General features: G+C 34.7%; 1 protein-coding gene across 1 annotated transcript in view; it reads right to left on the reverse strand.

The window, feature by feature from the left end:
- The window catches only part of LOC149807249 (intraflagellar transport protein 172 homolog), a 128,903-nt gene that overhangs the window by 53,610 nt on the left and 57,701 nt on the right, over window positions 1-17,592 (reverse strand). Inside the window, exons 23-28 of the mRNA XM_089964023.1 lie at window positions 16,344-16,439; window positions 11,146-11,217; window positions 9,458-9,536; window positions 3,006-3,126; window positions 2,342-2,486; window positions 201-290 (exon numbers count right to left, since the gene is read on the reverse strand). Of these exons, the coding sequence (XP_089820149.1) occupies window positions 201-290; window positions 2,342-2,486; window positions 3,006-3,126; window positions 9,458-9,536; window positions 11,146-11,217; window positions 16,344-16,439 (603 nt within the window). The remainder of the gene's footprint in view (window positions 1-200; window positions 291-2,341; window positions 2,487-3,005; window positions 3,127-9,457; window positions 9,537-11,145; window positions 11,218-16,343; window positions 16,440-17,592) is intronic.

The raw sequence follows: 17,592 nt of genomic DNA on the forward strand, positions 1-17,592 counted from the left end.
CCGAATAATACAAGAATGAAGACATCTCATTAAGACAATAAAAATAAATGTATCTAACAATATTAAATTAGTAATCAGCTGTCTTAAAATGGCCTTTTTATATTCATTTTGATACTAAATTTAAAACTTGTTCTGGCAAAATAAATGAAACTACATTCAATTATCATCTACAGACAACAGAACTGAAAAAAGAAAAGTACCTTGTGTGCCATTTCCCACTTGCCAGCATTATTATACATGTCTACTGCCTCCTTGGTACTGCCAGCCTCTACATAGTACTTCTCTGCAAGCTACAAAATAAGGACACAATGGTAACATGAAAAGTCAATAGTTATTGCAAAATGCTTAGACTTTTTAAACACTGTTAACATTTTTCTTCAACCAGTAACCAGATGTGAAAAATATATCCTTATATTTTCACATGAAGAGATTTCCCATCACGCCATGCAATACTTCAATATGTGCCTATAAAATATTGTACCTGCAGCAACAAAACTAGTACTCTGTGAAGTAGCACAAATAAATAGAAACTGCTTTACATTTCAGACATGGAAATTAATTTTTAATAATGAAATCTGACCAGACATCATTCATGTCTCTCTTTAGTTATTTCCCCTTACCTCCTTGACAAACGATGACAAACACACCATGATGCATTGCTGAATCAGACATGCATTGTTTTCAGACAGGGTCAAATAGTTCACAAAATGGCAAAAATGTAATTCACTGCGACACATTAAGACAATGTAATCATACTGCTTTCTTAAGTCACGTAATATGATCAGGTTATGAAAGTGAGGTAAATTATGAAAGGGGGTGGGGGTGAGCACAGTGTTCTGAAAAGTGAGTTTAATCTTTTAAATTTTGATTCAGGAGCAATTTGGCACATGGTAAAAAGAAAATGTTCTTTTCTTACATTAATATCAGATATATTTAATCTTGTGGCACCAAAACTGATATATTTTAATTCATGGCTTTGCCAAACATTAAAATATCATGCTTTTGGTACCACACAATGAAATACATTCAGTATTAATGTAAGAAAAAAAAATATCCTCTGTGTATGAGAAATCTTAAAACATGTGCCAAATACAATTATTTGAGAAGATAAACAAATCTGACAGAAAAATCTCTTTCAAAACTTGTTTTCAAGCTGTAATGTTACGCAAAGAAACATTCCCTGATTCAGCTACACAAAACAAATATCTAATGAGAAAAACATTTTGTACAAAAGAATGTTTTCAATGAACAAGAAAATGAATGTGCACACATGTAATAGGTTCATATCAGTAAAATACTTTATGAATATCAGAGATGGAAACTAAACAAACTTTTTTGTGTGGTATTTCTTAACATACCACAATACATATCAGTTAATGTAAGGATCAACAATTCAATGTTTTGGGGTAGAGGCCTAACACTTTTTTTTGTTTAATTTCTATCTGTAAATAACCGCAAAAATATTGTGTTCTGATCTATAGTAAAAATTACACCATATTATATCTATGATACTGTTTGAAAAAAAATTATTCTGAGATCAAATTAAAGAAAACATTTCACTCGAAAACAAAGTCACAGCCTCCCCCATTTAAAAAACCCGTGCCTTAAAGTAGATAAATTACCTGACATTAGAAGCATGTTGATAAAAATAGAAAGTGTTGATACTTAAACCTAAAATTTTGTAGCTACACTACTGATATAATAGGCTGGGAAAATTTGAGTGGGGTGCCAACTCCCTGGCAAGATATTTTATCAGAGATGGCCAGCAAACATAAAACACACTAAATAAATGAGAAAGTATTTAGGACTTGAGAAATCATTTAAACTTCAGACAGAAAACAAGCATGCCCCTGGAAACCATAGTATAATTTGCAGTCTTACAAAAGAATACATATATTTAACACATTCACATACACTAGTAAATAACTAAAGCATGACAAATCTTTTTATATTGTTTTTTTTTATATAAATCTTAAAGTTGGATTGGGCCCAAAATGGTCTGACCACATTCCATTTGCCACTGTACTGGCATAACACATGTCAAACATGAGATTAAAGTATCATACATATAATTATATTTGTAAAATTCACCATTAATTTGTGACAAATACAACCATTTTACAGAAAGAAGATAAATTTTGCAACCACTTTGTCATGAAAACACTGTTAATATCATTAAAGTCAACAACAAGATTCCTTGGGAATTTCCATACATATAATGCTGATGGAAATTACTGAAGTACTGGTACAGTGAAAAAGCATGGTGGTATGTACCTCCAGAATAAAAAAACCCACTGTAAACATACACTAGTAATACCACACACTTCTAATGATTATTTACCTCGTACTCTCCAACATTGGCATAATGGTCGGCAATTTTCTTGTAGTATTTTGTTGACATGGCAGAATCCTGGAGCTCAAGTATCTGAACTGCCTTCACCCACTGTCTGGAATTGATTGCAGCTTCAACTGCTTTCAAAGTAGACCTAAATAAATGACAGTCTGATATGATTAGCATAAAAAGTAAATTTTTAACAGAGTCTCTCTTTGCTCCAACACTAAGTACTTTCAAAGCTGTGTTCTTCTTTAATAACTTACCTGCCTATAAAATATTTCTTCCACACAGTATGAAATAAAGAAAAAAAATGGTATATTTCACCCTGATCAACAAAAATGTCCAAGATATTAAGAGAGAGAGAGAGAGAGATGGTACACTTGAAAGAATTAAAAAAAATATCAGAGCCTGGATATCACTTCTAAACAATTTTGAACACTTGAAAAGAGGTCACAATGACCTAGTTTCAGCCTTAATATACATTCTCAACCCAAAATGCACCAACACTGTGCATTTGTTGTAAACAGGAGCAGTGAATTAACAGTTACATTGTTGACTGATAAATAGATGGATAGATACATAAACTAGTAAATGGATGGACAAAGTAAAAGCCTTTCATTCCATCCACTTCTCAAAGTGAAGTTATAATTAAATAAATATTTTCTTTTACCCTGCCTCAATAAAATGGTTGATGGCTGCATCCAACTGTTTCTGGGAGACCAGATAATCTCCCCACTCTTCCTCCAGTTTAACTACATCCTGAGGGAATGCATAGCGTGCTAGCTCCACAGCTGTGACAAACACAAAAACCTTTGTAAAACTTACAAAAACAGAAATATTCAGGAATACTATCTTAATCTTTCATGTAAATTTTTATAAAATTTAATATAAAATTAAAATCCTGTACAATCTGATAAAACAAGAAATGATGTATGTATGATTTTTTTAAGATAAAACTACTGATGTAATGTAGATCTTGTACATATTCAGCAAAGATGCGATTCTCGAGTTCAAAAGGACTTACTAATTACTTCAGAATACGTACAACTATAATACAGCTGATATAAAAAAAATAATAATTCAAATCTTAAGATCATTAGGTAGTAGAATTAACATACGGGAAAATACATTTTAAAATTCAACCAAACTCTAATAAATCTTAAGGTCATAAGTGCACAATGTATGTTCAAATCTATTTTTCAAAATTGGAAATGCACTTGAATAGTCCCAACCTGACAGTTAATCTCAAGAAATTAAATTATCTTTTAAAGGAAACCTTTAAGAAAATTAACCTTCTTTGAGAATGCTTACCTGATAACATTAACATTAGGAAATAACTCCACTACCTCCAAATCCCCATAAGATAAAACAGCTTACCATTTATATGCAGCATATAAATAATGGGAACGCTTAAATACCACTTCTTGCTCCTGCTATCACTCATATCCTGGATGCTTACCAGTTTAAGCTTGAATATGCAGGGAAGGGTGGGAGGTATTGATAGTAATGTGAATGGGCACATATTCTCAAAGAAACATAATCAAAAAAATAAATTAAAATTAGGAAATAAGGTAAGAGGAGGAGTAGTTTTAAAAACTAGGGGAATTCAAATTTAAAAAAAAAAAGTTTCTGAAATATTCTAACCAAAATTCAAAATAACCCCTAGGATGAGTACCCAATTCTTATGTTATGTGTTTAGGCAGAAATAAACAGTAACACAAGAAAGAGTGAAAACAACAAGCTTTGAAAAATTTAACAAATTATTTATTTCCCTGGAAAATACTGTAAAATTGAAAAAAATAAGAACTTATGGTTTCAAGAATCAAATCCAAAAATAATCCAAGAATAATTCACAAATACAATTTTGAAGTCCTAATAATAAAATGTTCTAAGAAATTCAAGTTCGAGTCCCAACGAAGAATCCAGGATGGAAGGTGATGATGTATGCTGTATCTTGTTCACTGTTGTTGTCTACAGTTCCTTGTAGAAACACAAGAAATAATCCTCCTGTTTCGGAAATCCAAATAAAATTTTTAAGAAATGTCTTTGTTCAAGAATTCTGTATGAACACTCAAAACTATTTCCAGAGAAATGAACTAATCCTTTTGAATCCAAATAATTTGAATAAACATTAAAATGTAATTCCCAAAATGACACAACAAAAGAAACACCCTTACGTACCGGTGTTCAGAAGCCCAGCTGAGATTATTTCTCTAAAATGATGGTTTAAAACTTAAATTTTACACAAAACAGATGCCCAGATAAGGGTCACATGATCATCTTTACAGATAAAAAAATCACGTAGCCCCTGTATTTCCTTGATAAGAACTGATCATTTTACTCCGAGAATAAAAGTTGTTTACTTCACTAAAAACTGTTTACAAGTAGAGGGTCAGGTAACCAACACAGCCTCGATCTCAACCTTATTATTCCCACAATAAAAATAAATATTAAAAAAACTTGTTGGCATGACTGTTACTAATTCTGAATTAAGGTCGGGAACCAGGTCAGTCTTATGTGTTTACAAAAAATGAACAGTCAAGGTCAAACTATTTTCTGGAAAAAGTATAGAGTTCCTAGCAAACAGAATGACATTATTCTGACATGTAATGAAATTAAAAAATAAAAAGATTTTAAAACTTACGAACAATTGAATCATATATAAATTAAATCAAACATAGATAACACCCATGACACCCTGTAGGAGCACTATCACATCTCTATTGAAAGGATGAACTTTTCAAAACATGAAGGAAGCACAACAATAAATTAAGTAATTTGCGCGAAGGAGATCCCTGTGAGGTCCCGCACCTTGCTATTGCCTCATCTTCAAAAATTTCTCAGGTGAATGTAGTGATAACTATAAGGTCTTGCCTAGAACTGGTTATGAATGGGGTTTTGTAACTGTGTGGGCAGCTACCAATGACCTGATAAGACTCAGCTCCCTCCTTTGTGCAGCTATATCCCATAAATAGAAACTAGATAAATACTGAGCATGCCAGCCAAATGGCTCCACAATGCCTCAAATAAAATATGTTCAAAGGCCTGACTTGTGGAAATTGCTTGTATTTTTGCTCACATTTTGAGTTAATACAATGATTTAATAACAAATTTAGCCAAGAGGCCAGCTCTTGTTGGGTTATGTCTTGCTTTACTGTTTGGTAGGAAAAGCCTCTGATTATGCCACATACATTCTCCAGGACTAATGACCTTGTCTGTCTGAGCAGCAGGGGGGGGGCTACGATTTCGCTAGGTGTGTCTGTTGTTTTTATATAGCAAGATGTCGACACAGGATCAATCCCACTGGACAGGGGCAATTGGAACTATTCTGTAGGCCTGGCCTCTTGTCTCCTGGATTAGATTTGGTCTTAAAACTGCTTTGGTTAGTGGGGGGAGCAGGCCCACATCCTCCAATATGACTGATAGGGCAATAACAGCCCAGGCTTCTGGGTCTGGAAATGGACAGAAGGAAGGCAATTTGTTATTTCAACTCACTGTACATGGCCTCCCCTCGATAATGAATCAGCCAGAATGTTGAGTCTGTCTTGAATATGTCATACTTTAATGCATATATGATATTGGGCACACCAACGGAGAAACTCTTGTACCATAGTGCAGGGCTCCAGTCATTTTGTCCCCTATTGTTTGAAGAGGAAGTTCACCACTACCAAGATGTCTGACATTATCAGAACTGTTGTCCCTTGGATTGCTCCCTGCAATCATGGAACACATGGAAAATGGCCTTCATTTCCAAGAGACTAATGTGATGGACCTTATTTTAGACTGCCAAGTTGCCTCTGACCATCCAGAAACATGGTGGTAAGTGGGGGCTTCCAATAAAATTACTGCCACTAACCACTCCCTGTCTTGAGATTGAAGCAGGAATTGTTTGATTTCAGTTGATGATCTAAATGACTTAGATTGGATGCTATTGTGCTAGGAAGGCAATCTATAGTGGACACATATAAAGGCAATTGCAACTTAGCAAGTGTGTCACTGCACTTAGAACCAAGATTCTGGTCCTTGATTAATAAAACTGACAAAAATGTGGTTGAGGTTTGGGGACCCTTTTCCCAATGGGGTCTCAAGAGTCAGTGCCCCTAATCTGGGGGTCAATGGCGCCTGGCCAAAAGTGTACTGTACACTAATACAAAAATGGTCCTGATGGACCTAATTATCAAAATATATTTCAAAGTTGTTACTTCATTGTAAAAAATTATTTGAAGAAAAGAAAAAGAAACTTTCAACACTACATAATATGGATTTTTATGCATCAAACAGACTGAGATTGCATGCATATTTGTTGCACCACATCAACTGCACAATGAACCATGCCATCTCCATTGTGAATTTCAGGCCCCCCCCACCCCCCCAACTAAGCCAGTTCAAATCTATGGCTTTCTCAGTTTCATATTGACTTTTGTGACCAAATAAAAAGTCAGGAGTGAAAACCCCTGGAGTCTGGTTTTATACAAACTCCACTGCCTGATTAAAGAGCAAATGCACTACCCCCATCTGTAACTTGTCTGCCTTTGTGGGATCACCTATGATCTCCATCATGAATATATTTCTTCTAGTGCACTGCAAACCTGGATATTAAATACACTGTAATCTATCTATTGTTACATAACAAACCCTTTGTTCATTGACAAACCATCTTAACAGTGTACTGTTATATCATAATCCTCTTATGCTGACATCTGGCCTGAGTATTGTATGCTGATGATCCACTCACACAGTCATACTACTGGGCTACCTACAATTGACCAACCTTTGAAGTCAGGGACAGGAATGACTATAATCAACCAAATGACAGCTAATTTTCGAAACAAAACTTTTGCTGAAACTTCAAAGAAACTGATTACCTTGGAAGCACCAGTTGTTCTGTACAAATACTAAGCAATGCCAAAAAAAAATCAGTCCCAACCAATGTTCTACAATTATTTGATGTTGCTGACAGACTAACAAATGTGAATTTTTCAGTCCTCCAAATCTGTTCTTTAGTGGTGAGTTTATTAACACATGCACCCTTCATCAAAGCAAGCCGACTACAATCTTCATTAAGCACCTTTCATCAAAGGAAGTCGGCACCTAACTTAAATAAATACAATAAAATCTTATGGAATTTTCCGAAGTGACTGGAAGACATTTATTGTGCCGTGAATGTTTCCTTTTTGCTGGAAAAATGTTAATGTTCATTATTATTAATAACAGCAGCATAAAATGCAAATTAAATTTCCAGTCTTTTGAAACCATAAATATCTGGCCATCAAGTTACTTTTTCATTTGTTCACATGTTTTTACTTTGCTATAAATAGCCTCATCCCTTGGGAAGCCTCTGCAAGATGGTAACTATCTCCATCTGGTATAGAGGGATCACAAAGCATCTGGCTGGTTTGACTTGATGTCTGGCCAGGGTGGTCTTACCATCACAGCTGGAATTGTTGACTGATGTGTTGTTTGCCAGACTGTAATGACAGTCACACCCACCAAGTGTGTATAAAGACTTGTCGACTGGCTGGATCGGATGGCTGTCAGTTGGGATGCTGGCAGCATATGGTATATGACTTGCAGCCCTGGCCAGTGAGCAAAGTCCAAAGCCATGCATTGACAGGGGTAGGGAATTATGCCCAGAAGGTACCAAAATGGGGTAAAATTCACCCGTTTCAACAAAACTGCTTGGTGATGACAGAGCTTCTTGTACGAGACAGAGCATCTGCGATTCCAACAAAGCATGTGTAGAATTGCTTGCCACAGCTTCCATGTGCTCAGATGTGATTGTCACTGTGGGTAAAGTTCTGGGAATCTTTGCCAGGGGTGGTAGCTGCATTTCTACATCCCCCATAATGCTCACTATCAATTCCAAATTTTGATGAATATTCAACACAACCTGGTTGGACAATTTAGAACTTTCTCCCTTCTCTCAGTCCTTCAACTGCCTCTTACTGAACCATGTATCTATGGCCCACAATGCCTACACAATGAATCAGTGTGATGATGAACATTTAGCACATGAAAGGTATGTCTAACAATTATCTTCTGCAACTCTGATGTGCTTGTCCTGTACTTTCTTGATACCTCTCAAATAACTGAGAAAAATAAGTGGAAGCAATTAATATATAATTTGGCAAACTTGTACCAATCAGACAAACAATAAAATAACAGCATAATAAACTGAATGCTCATATGTTAATTTCACCTTTGTATTTTGCAAATTCAAAATACGATGGAGAAATTGACATACAATTCTTACCAGTTGATGTTACATCAACATTAACGAATGTCTGAAATATGAATTCACAAAAAAAACCATAAAAATATTGTACACATCAGGTATATAAATATGTTGACTTACTAAACCAATAAGAAATTTTACAAGATGGCTCAAAATTATGAAAAATTACACTACATTTTCAAGGCACTGTCAACATTCTTGACTGAAGGTTTAATATGGCAAACACCAGGGTTATGGGTTGCCACTTTGTTGGGGCAAAGGGTAGTTATCTGTATGACTTTCGTCTATGATATATAGATGGAAAGATGTTTTATCGTCTTTCTGGATAGGCTGAATTCAGAGGAGGCTATTTCCTGATGTTAATACGATCATGTAAAGTATTCTGCAGAGAAAATTACCATACTGAAAACAATTTTCAACAAATATGGAAGCCAACACAAATATCCACACATTTTAATTTTGCCACAACCCCTTTCCCCATGCCCACCCACATTGCTGGGGATGCAATCAGAATCTAAAACCATAGTTGTTATCTATTCATCCTCACAATACATCCTACCAGCTATGACAATACTTCCTCAATCGGTGCAGATGAATTTCAGGTTATATGAAATAGCCCCTATTATATATAACTTGTCACCTCTGACCCCCGCTCTACCTCCCACCAGATCTGCAACCTTCTGTGTCATCTATTCATTGTCTTGGAACATTATATCAAATATGACCATCAATTGCTGTAGATGGTGTTTAGGTTACAAGAGTGATTCTATATTACATATGAGGCTGTAATCTTTGACCCTTGCCCTGTTTAGTTTTATCCCGCTCAGATCTTTGCTTATTATATTGGTAGACAATTACATAGCCCATAAATATTCATAAACACTTACCTCTCCTGTAAGCTTTGCCCTTTTTGAAACACTGCATGGCTTGGTTATGGTCACGTATCTTTTCATACATATCACCAGCCTGGGAACAAGTCCATATAAAACAATATACATAATTCACATCATTTGAAGCAATTACATTTATTTACCTAAAGCTATGCAATCATCCAGTCAGAATTGATCAAACGTACTGATTCAATTTGGAAACTCCAAAAAAGTACGTATGGATTTGCAATACGTTATTCTGTAATTTCTTTATATTTCAAGAAAAGTTAAATAATACCAAGGTAATGTTATGTCTATTTCTAGAAGTAACCCACTAAAGAAAGTCAATATAGTATCAATAGATAAAAGTAAGGTAACATGATGCTTGCAAGCAAAATATGATTTCTAATTACTTAGAGGGATTTCCAGAAAACCCATTTTAATCAGCTGATTGCATCTTTTTAAGATTCACATAAGCTGATGAGATAATCTAAATTCTTGCCATATATAACTTTAGCACATTACATTCATTATACACTTTCCATACTTTTGGAGGGTTTTCATTTGGTTATTACTCATGAAATTATACTATGAGAAGCAACAGTTAGTTTTCTGCACACAATGCACTTCAATATTTTTACAATGAAATAGTAGTAGCTTTTTTCTAACAATAACATAAAAAGACACACATATTCTTTAAAGATACACATGCACATTGCTATGTATGTATGCATGTATGTATGTATGTATGTATGTATGTATGTATGTATGTATGTATGTATGTATGTATGTATAAGTGTATATATGCATCATTGTATGTATGTATGTATGTATGTATGTATGTATCAGTGTATGTATGTATATAGCAGTGTATGTATGTATATAGCAGTGTATGTATGTATGTATGTATGTATGTATGTATGCATGTATGTATGTATGTTTAACAGTAACCATGTGTAAGTAATAGTTATAACAGGAATTACCCAGTTCTAATAACAGTAACCATGTGTAAGGAATAGTCATAACAGGAATTACCAAGCTCTAATAACAGTAACCATGTGTACTGTAGGAGAATCAGTGCTATGGCTACTGCAAGCACTACAACCAAGCGTAGATTATGACAGACTGACATCAGGTGGCAGTCAATAACATTTTGTCTTTGTGCTTGTAATTATTTAGGTAATGTCTGTGTAGTACTGCAGTGTCTTTAATATGTTATACAAATTCTTTTCAGATGTATTAAGAATATATATTCTTAGGTACCTAAAATTTTCTAAATTTAATAAGAAAAAGTGTTGGTGTAAAAAATCAGACAAAAAATAATGTTGATTTTGTTTTAATTAGTAACTGCATATGAAATTACAGACATTACAGTAATTCTTCCAAAATTATTGCTCATGAGCTAAGGAAAAAGTACAGACATTACAGTAATTCCTCTAAGGTGCTTGGTTGTGATCTAAAGAATCTGGAAAACAATTTAGAAATTCTGTAAAAAAAAATATACTGAATCATCTCCACGATTAACTTTAGAATTCAGGCAGTTCATAATCATCCAACATAAAATGTGAAAAGAGTCCGTTAATTTTTTGGTGGTTTAAGGGACAGTAAATGGATTATTTGTATTCTCTGATGTATTTTGGACTTGTCTTGTGTATGTCTGTATGTCACTAATTATTGTAAGCAATACCCATGACTGAAAGTCTTACCCTCTCATACAAATCTCCCTTTATCAGAGCAGATGCTATTCTACTGATGAGCTCTGTGTTGGACATTAAATCCTGTCAAATACAAGAAAAATAACAATTATTAAGAAAACTACATCAAAGATCAATACATACAAAAAGATGTTAGAAATGTTAGTCATGTGATTAACTGATGGATTTTTAATATTCCACATCATGCCAATATGTGCTGTTCTCCTGAGTAATTTAGTTTTCAAATCATGAACTCATCTTCATGATCCACTGACAAAACTAATTCTTCTTGTGAGCACAGAGAGTCACCTTCCAATAGCATATTCAGTGACACTATCATAGTCCCAATTGGCACAGAGGGTCACCTTCCAATAGCATATAAGTAACATTAGCATAGTCTAAATTGACACAGTTACCTTCCAACAGCATATACAGTAACATTAGCAGTCTAAATTGGCAGTCACCTTCCAATAGCATATACAGTAACATTAGCATGGTCTAAGTTGGCACAGTAACACCTTCCAACAGCATATACAACAACATTAATGTAGTCAAAAGGGGAAGACTGCAATGTCAGTATACTACAGATCAGAATCAATGGGTTCTATTTTTATTCATTGCAAAGAAAAGTTATATTTTAGTCCTATATTCTTTAGATTTTGATGCATTTGTTTTTACTCTCTGTAAAGAGGTTTTAAAAATAACTATATGAATACATTCTATAATTTAAAACAGGTATAAGACTAAGTGTTGTTTACTGTTGTACATAATAAACTTCTATAATCTGAATCAGATATAAGACTGATTGTTGAACTTCTATAATTTAAAGCAGGCATAAGACTGACTGTTGAACTTCTGTAATTTAAAGCAGGCATAAGACTGACTGATTGCTGAACATCTATAATTTAAAGCAGGCATAAGACTGACTGAATGTTGAACTTCTATGATTTAAAGCAGGCATAAGACTGATTGTTGAACTTCTGTAATTTAAAGCAGGCATAAGACTGACTGATTGCTGAACATCTATAATTTAAAGCAGGCATAAGACTGACTGAATGTTGAACTTCTATGATTTAAAGCAGGCATAAGACTGATTGTTGAACTTCTGTAATTTAAAGCAGGCATAAGACTGACTGAATGTAAACTTCTATAATTTAAAGAAGGCATAAGACTGACTGATTGCTGAACTTATGTGATCTAAAGCAGATACAAGAGTTACTGACTGATGAACTAATATAATTTAAATCAGGTATAAGACTGACTGATTGGAAAGTTCTATAATCTAAAGCAGGCATAAGACTGACTGAATGTTGAACTTCTATGATTTAAAGCAGGCATAAGACTGACTGAATATTGAACTTCTATGATTTAAAGCAGGCATAAGATTGATTATTGAACTTCTGTAATTTAAAGCAGGCATAAGACTGACTGAATGTAAACTTCTATAATTTAAAGAAGGCATAAGACTGACTGATTGCTGAACTTATGTGATCTAAAGCAGATACAAGAGTTACTGACTGATGAACTAATATAATTTAAATCAGGTATAAGACTGACTGATTGGAAAGTTCTATAATCTAAAGCAGGCATAAGACTGACTGATTGGAAAGTTCTATAATCTAAAGCAGGCATAAGACTGACTGATTGGAAAGTTCTATAATCTAAAGCAGACATAAGACTGACTGGAAAGTTCTGTAATCTAAAGCAGGCATAAGACTGACTGATTGGAAAGTTCTATAATCTAAAGCAGGCATAAGACTGATTGGAAAGTTCTATAATCTAAAGCAGGGATAAGACTGACTGGAAAGTTCTGTAATCTAAAGCAGGCATAAGACTGACTGATTGGAAAGTTCTATAATCTAAAGCAGGCATAAGACTGATTGGAAAGTTATATAATCTAAAGCAGGCATAAGACTGACTGATTGGAAAGTTCTATAATCTAAAGCAGGCATAAGACTGACTGGAAAGTTCTATAGTCTAAAGCAGGAATAAGACTGATTGGAAAGTTCAATAATCTAAAGCAGGCATAAGACTGATTGGAAAGTTCTATAATCTAAAGCAGGCATAAGACTGATTGGAAAGTTCTATAATCTAAAGCAGGTATAATTGACTGATTGGAAACTTCTATAATTTAAAGCAGGTATAAAGACTGATTGTTAAACTTCTATAATTTAAAGCAGGCATAAGACTGATTGGAAAGTTCTATAATTTAAAGCAGGTATAATTGACTGATTGGAAACTTCTATAATTTAAAGCAAGTATAAAGACTGATTGTTAAACTTCTATAATTTAAATCAGGTATAAAGACTGATTGTTAAACTTCTATAATTTAAAGCAGGCATAAGACTGATTGGAAAGTTCTATAATTTAAAGCAGGTATAAAGACTGATTGTTAAACTTCTATAATATAAAGCAGGTATAAAGACTGATTGTTAAACTTCTATAATATAAAGCAAGTAGAAGACTGATTATTTTAATGACACATAAACAAATGAATGTTAAATCATGCCAAGACAATTCGAGTAACGTGTCTTGCCAAATGATAAACCACAGAGGCCAAAGGTGACTGATCTATGTGGAATTCACGTATACAGGCATAATTTTAGTAGACACTCAAACAAAGTCATGACAGACAATGTCATACCAGCATGGAGTATACAGGCATAATTTTGAAAAACACTCAAATCAAGTCATGACAGACAATGTCACACCAGCATGGAGTAGTCTTTGTTTGCCTCTTTTGTCTATCAGGTTGTCTCTTTCCTTATAGGCATAATGGAGGTAAACTTTCAAATCAAGTCACAACAGACAATATCATACCAGCATGTAGTATACAGGCATAATTCTGGAAGACACTCAAATCAAGTCATGACAGGCAGACAACATCATACCAACTTGTAGTATACAGGCATTATGTTTGTAGTCATTCAAATCAAGTCATGACAGACAGATACTGCCATACCAGCATGGAGTATACTGGCATAATGTTGGTAGACATTCAAATATACCTGAAAATCATTTCATCACACGAATTTCTTATAATAGTTGTTACTGAATAAAATTACTAATTTTTTGTCTAGTCTGGATCTCTAATATCATTCCTCTGAGGGGTGTTGGATCTAACTACTACTGAATAAACAACACTGGTAAAGCAAGTATCGACTGCATGAAAGACAAAAGCAGTATGGGCAAGTATTGACTACATGAAAGACAAAAGCAGTATGGGCAAACATAGAATATATGAAAGACATCAGCAGTAAGGGCAAGTATTGACTGCATGAAAGACATCAGCAGTAAAGCCAAGTGCCTAACCGCAAGAAAGACAAAAGCAGTAAGGGCACGTATTTACTGTATGAAAGACAAAAGCAGTAAGGGCAAGTATCGACTGCATGAAAGACAAAATCAGTAAGGGCAAGTATCAACTGCATGAAAGACAAAAGCAGTAAGGGCAAGTATCGACTGCATGAAAGACAAAGCAGTAAGGGCAAGTATCAACTGCATGAAAGACAAAAGCAGTAAGGGCAAACACAGAATACATGAAAGACATCAGCAGTAAGGGCAAACATAGAATACATGAAAAACATCAGCAGTAAGGGCAAGCATAGAATACATGAAAGACATCATCAGTAAGGGCAAACACAGAATACATGAAAGACATCACCAGTAAGGGCAAACACAGAATACATGAAAGACATCAGCAGTAAGGGCAAACACAGAATACATGAAAGACATCAGCAGTAAGGGCAAACATAGAATACATGAAAGACATCAGCAGTAAGGGCAAATACAGAATACATGAAAGACATCAGCAGTAAGGACAAACACAGAATACATGAAAGACATCAGCAGTAAGGCAAACACAGAATACATGAAAGACAACAGGAGTATGGGCAAAGATAGAATACATGAAAGACAACAGCAGTATAGGCAAACAAAGAAGACAACAGTGTTTTGACAAACTGTGACTGCATGAAAGACAACAGTAGCATTGGGAAACATACACAACATGAAAGACAACAGTGTTAAGGGCAAACCAATACTACATGAAAGACAACAGAGGTATAGGCAAATAGACACAATATGAAAGACAACAGTGGCAAGGGCAATCAAAGACAACATGAAAGACAACAGTGTTATTGGACAAACTGATACTTAATGACAGAAAAAAGGTGGCATGGGCAAATACAGACTACATGAAAAACAACAGTGGTATGATCAAACAGTGTGTAAAAGAACAGTGGTGTGAGCAAACAGAGTACACGAAAGACAAAAGTGGTACAAGCAAAGAGTAACTTCATAAAAGACAACAGTGGTGTGAGCAAACATAGAAAACATGAAATACATCAGTGTTATGGAAAATCAGAACTGCATTAAAGACAACAGTGGCACGGGCAAAAAGAGACTGCATGAAAGACAACAGTGATATCAGCAAACAGTGCATGACAGACAACAGGGGTATGGGCTAACAATGACTTCATGAAGGACAACAGTGGTATGGTATGAGCTAACAGAGACTACATGAAAGACAACAGTAGTAGGGCTAACAGACTACATGAATGACAACAGTGGTATTGATAAACAAACACTACATGACAACATTGGTATGGACAAACAGAAATTTTATGATATACAACAATGGTAAGGAAAGAGACAACCTGACAGACAAAAGAGGCAAACAAAGACTATATGATATACAACAATGGTAAGGAAAGAGAAAACATGACAGACAAAAGAGGCAAACAAAGACTATATGATATACAACAATGGTAAGGAAAGAGACAAAATGACAGAAAAAAGAGGCAAACAAAGACTACATAAAAGAGGTGATACATAATAACTGCCTGAAAGGAAGATGACTAGAGAACCTCACACATTCTTTGAATTCTTGATTATGTTATATAGGCTGGCAAATGGTGACCCATGTTTGGGGTTGCACATTTTGATATTTTCAATAGACAATGATATCATGCATCTGAGAAGTGCCATGAGAGAGTCAAATTTATGTTCTTTGTCAAATAGGCATACCCTTATATTAGTGCTCATTTAAAATTAAATTAATTTAACTTAAAGAATAATTTCAGTATTTTTTCTGCCAAGTCTTACCAAAGATAGAAATTATTTGAGTGTAAAGATTTCATTTGAAAGGACCTAAAGTAGGATATTTTGTATTTAATACCAATAAGATAACCATAACAACATGCAGTACCTACCTCTCGACTAGTGGCCAGTCTGGCAGCTCTAGCTGGCAGCCCTGCCTTCATGTACAAATTGATTGCAGCCAGGTAGTCACCCTCTTTTTCTTTTACCTGAGGTATAAAGTCCTCAATAGGAATGAAACATATATAATGCAAATTAACAAGCACTTCAGGTGAAACACCACTGTCTCAAAAGTGCTACATTTGGTATTATACATGATATTTACTTATTACATGCATGTACCTATCATGAAGTACTTGAAAATGCTAAGCATTTTCAAAAATAACTTAAATTATAAATTTTGAAACTTTAAGTTTCTATTTTTTTTTTATCAAAAAGGTTAAATATTCTAGTAAATTATATGTTTCTTAGAGAATAGTTACCCATCACATAAACTATCAGAAAGAAGCTCCACTACCTTTTAAATCCAGCAATCACAAAAAAATTATAAGAAAACTTGCTTTCTCCATTTAATTCATTCTCCAACCTTAGCATTATTAGGTGAATAGGTAACAGGGAGTCACTGCATTGCATTCTACCTCAACAATGGTCACTCTTTTGGTCTTTAACTGTCAACTTTCTAGATTTACAGATGGAGGAAAGGGGACAAAAAGGCAGGTTTTTTTACATCCCACTGACTGCAACCTCTTCATTGCTATGAAACATGGTTGTGTCATTAGAACATGAAACCATGTGATCAAAACTGGAGACAGTTTGAGTCTGCTGAAAGGGCATGTAACCCAACCACTCTGCATGTCAATGCTAGAGCCATCAGAAAAATACAATAACAGCTCCAATGAGGTTTCAGCTAAAGGTTCAAACTGATCTGAATCTAGCCATATCAGTAATGATGACGAATTAGATTTAGGAAGCAGGGCGAGAGATATTGACCAATTTAACTTCAAATTGGAAAGTTGGTCTGTTAAATCCACATTGTGACCAAAATCAGCTCTACCATGATTGATGCCTCAATGTGTTCAAGATCATGGACTAGTAGCCTTTGATAGTAATTGTGGCTGACTTTTTGCTCCTATGAAGAAAAAAATTAACCAAATGCTGAACTGTCTCAATGGGACAATTGGGTTGATGTTATGCCAGACCCTGGAAACCCATCAATTTCCCCCCTCTACACCTTAAATGTCTATGGCTTTCTAGTTCTAGAAAGGGATGAAACACTTGCAACAGTGCTTGTTTGTGCATGCTGGGTCTTGGGGGAAGCAGGGGGCATTTGTTTTGAGGGGGGGTGAATGTCTATCACTAGAT

This window comes from Sinohyriopsis cumingii, chromosome 1, assembly GCF_028554795.1.
Source record: "Sinohyriopsis cumingii isolate HCF-2022 chromosome 1, ASM2855479v2, whole genome shotgun sequence".
Classification (NCBI taxonomy): domain Eukaryota; kingdom Metazoa; phylum Mollusca; class Bivalvia; order Unionida; family Unionidae; genus Sinohyriopsis; species Sinohyriopsis cumingii.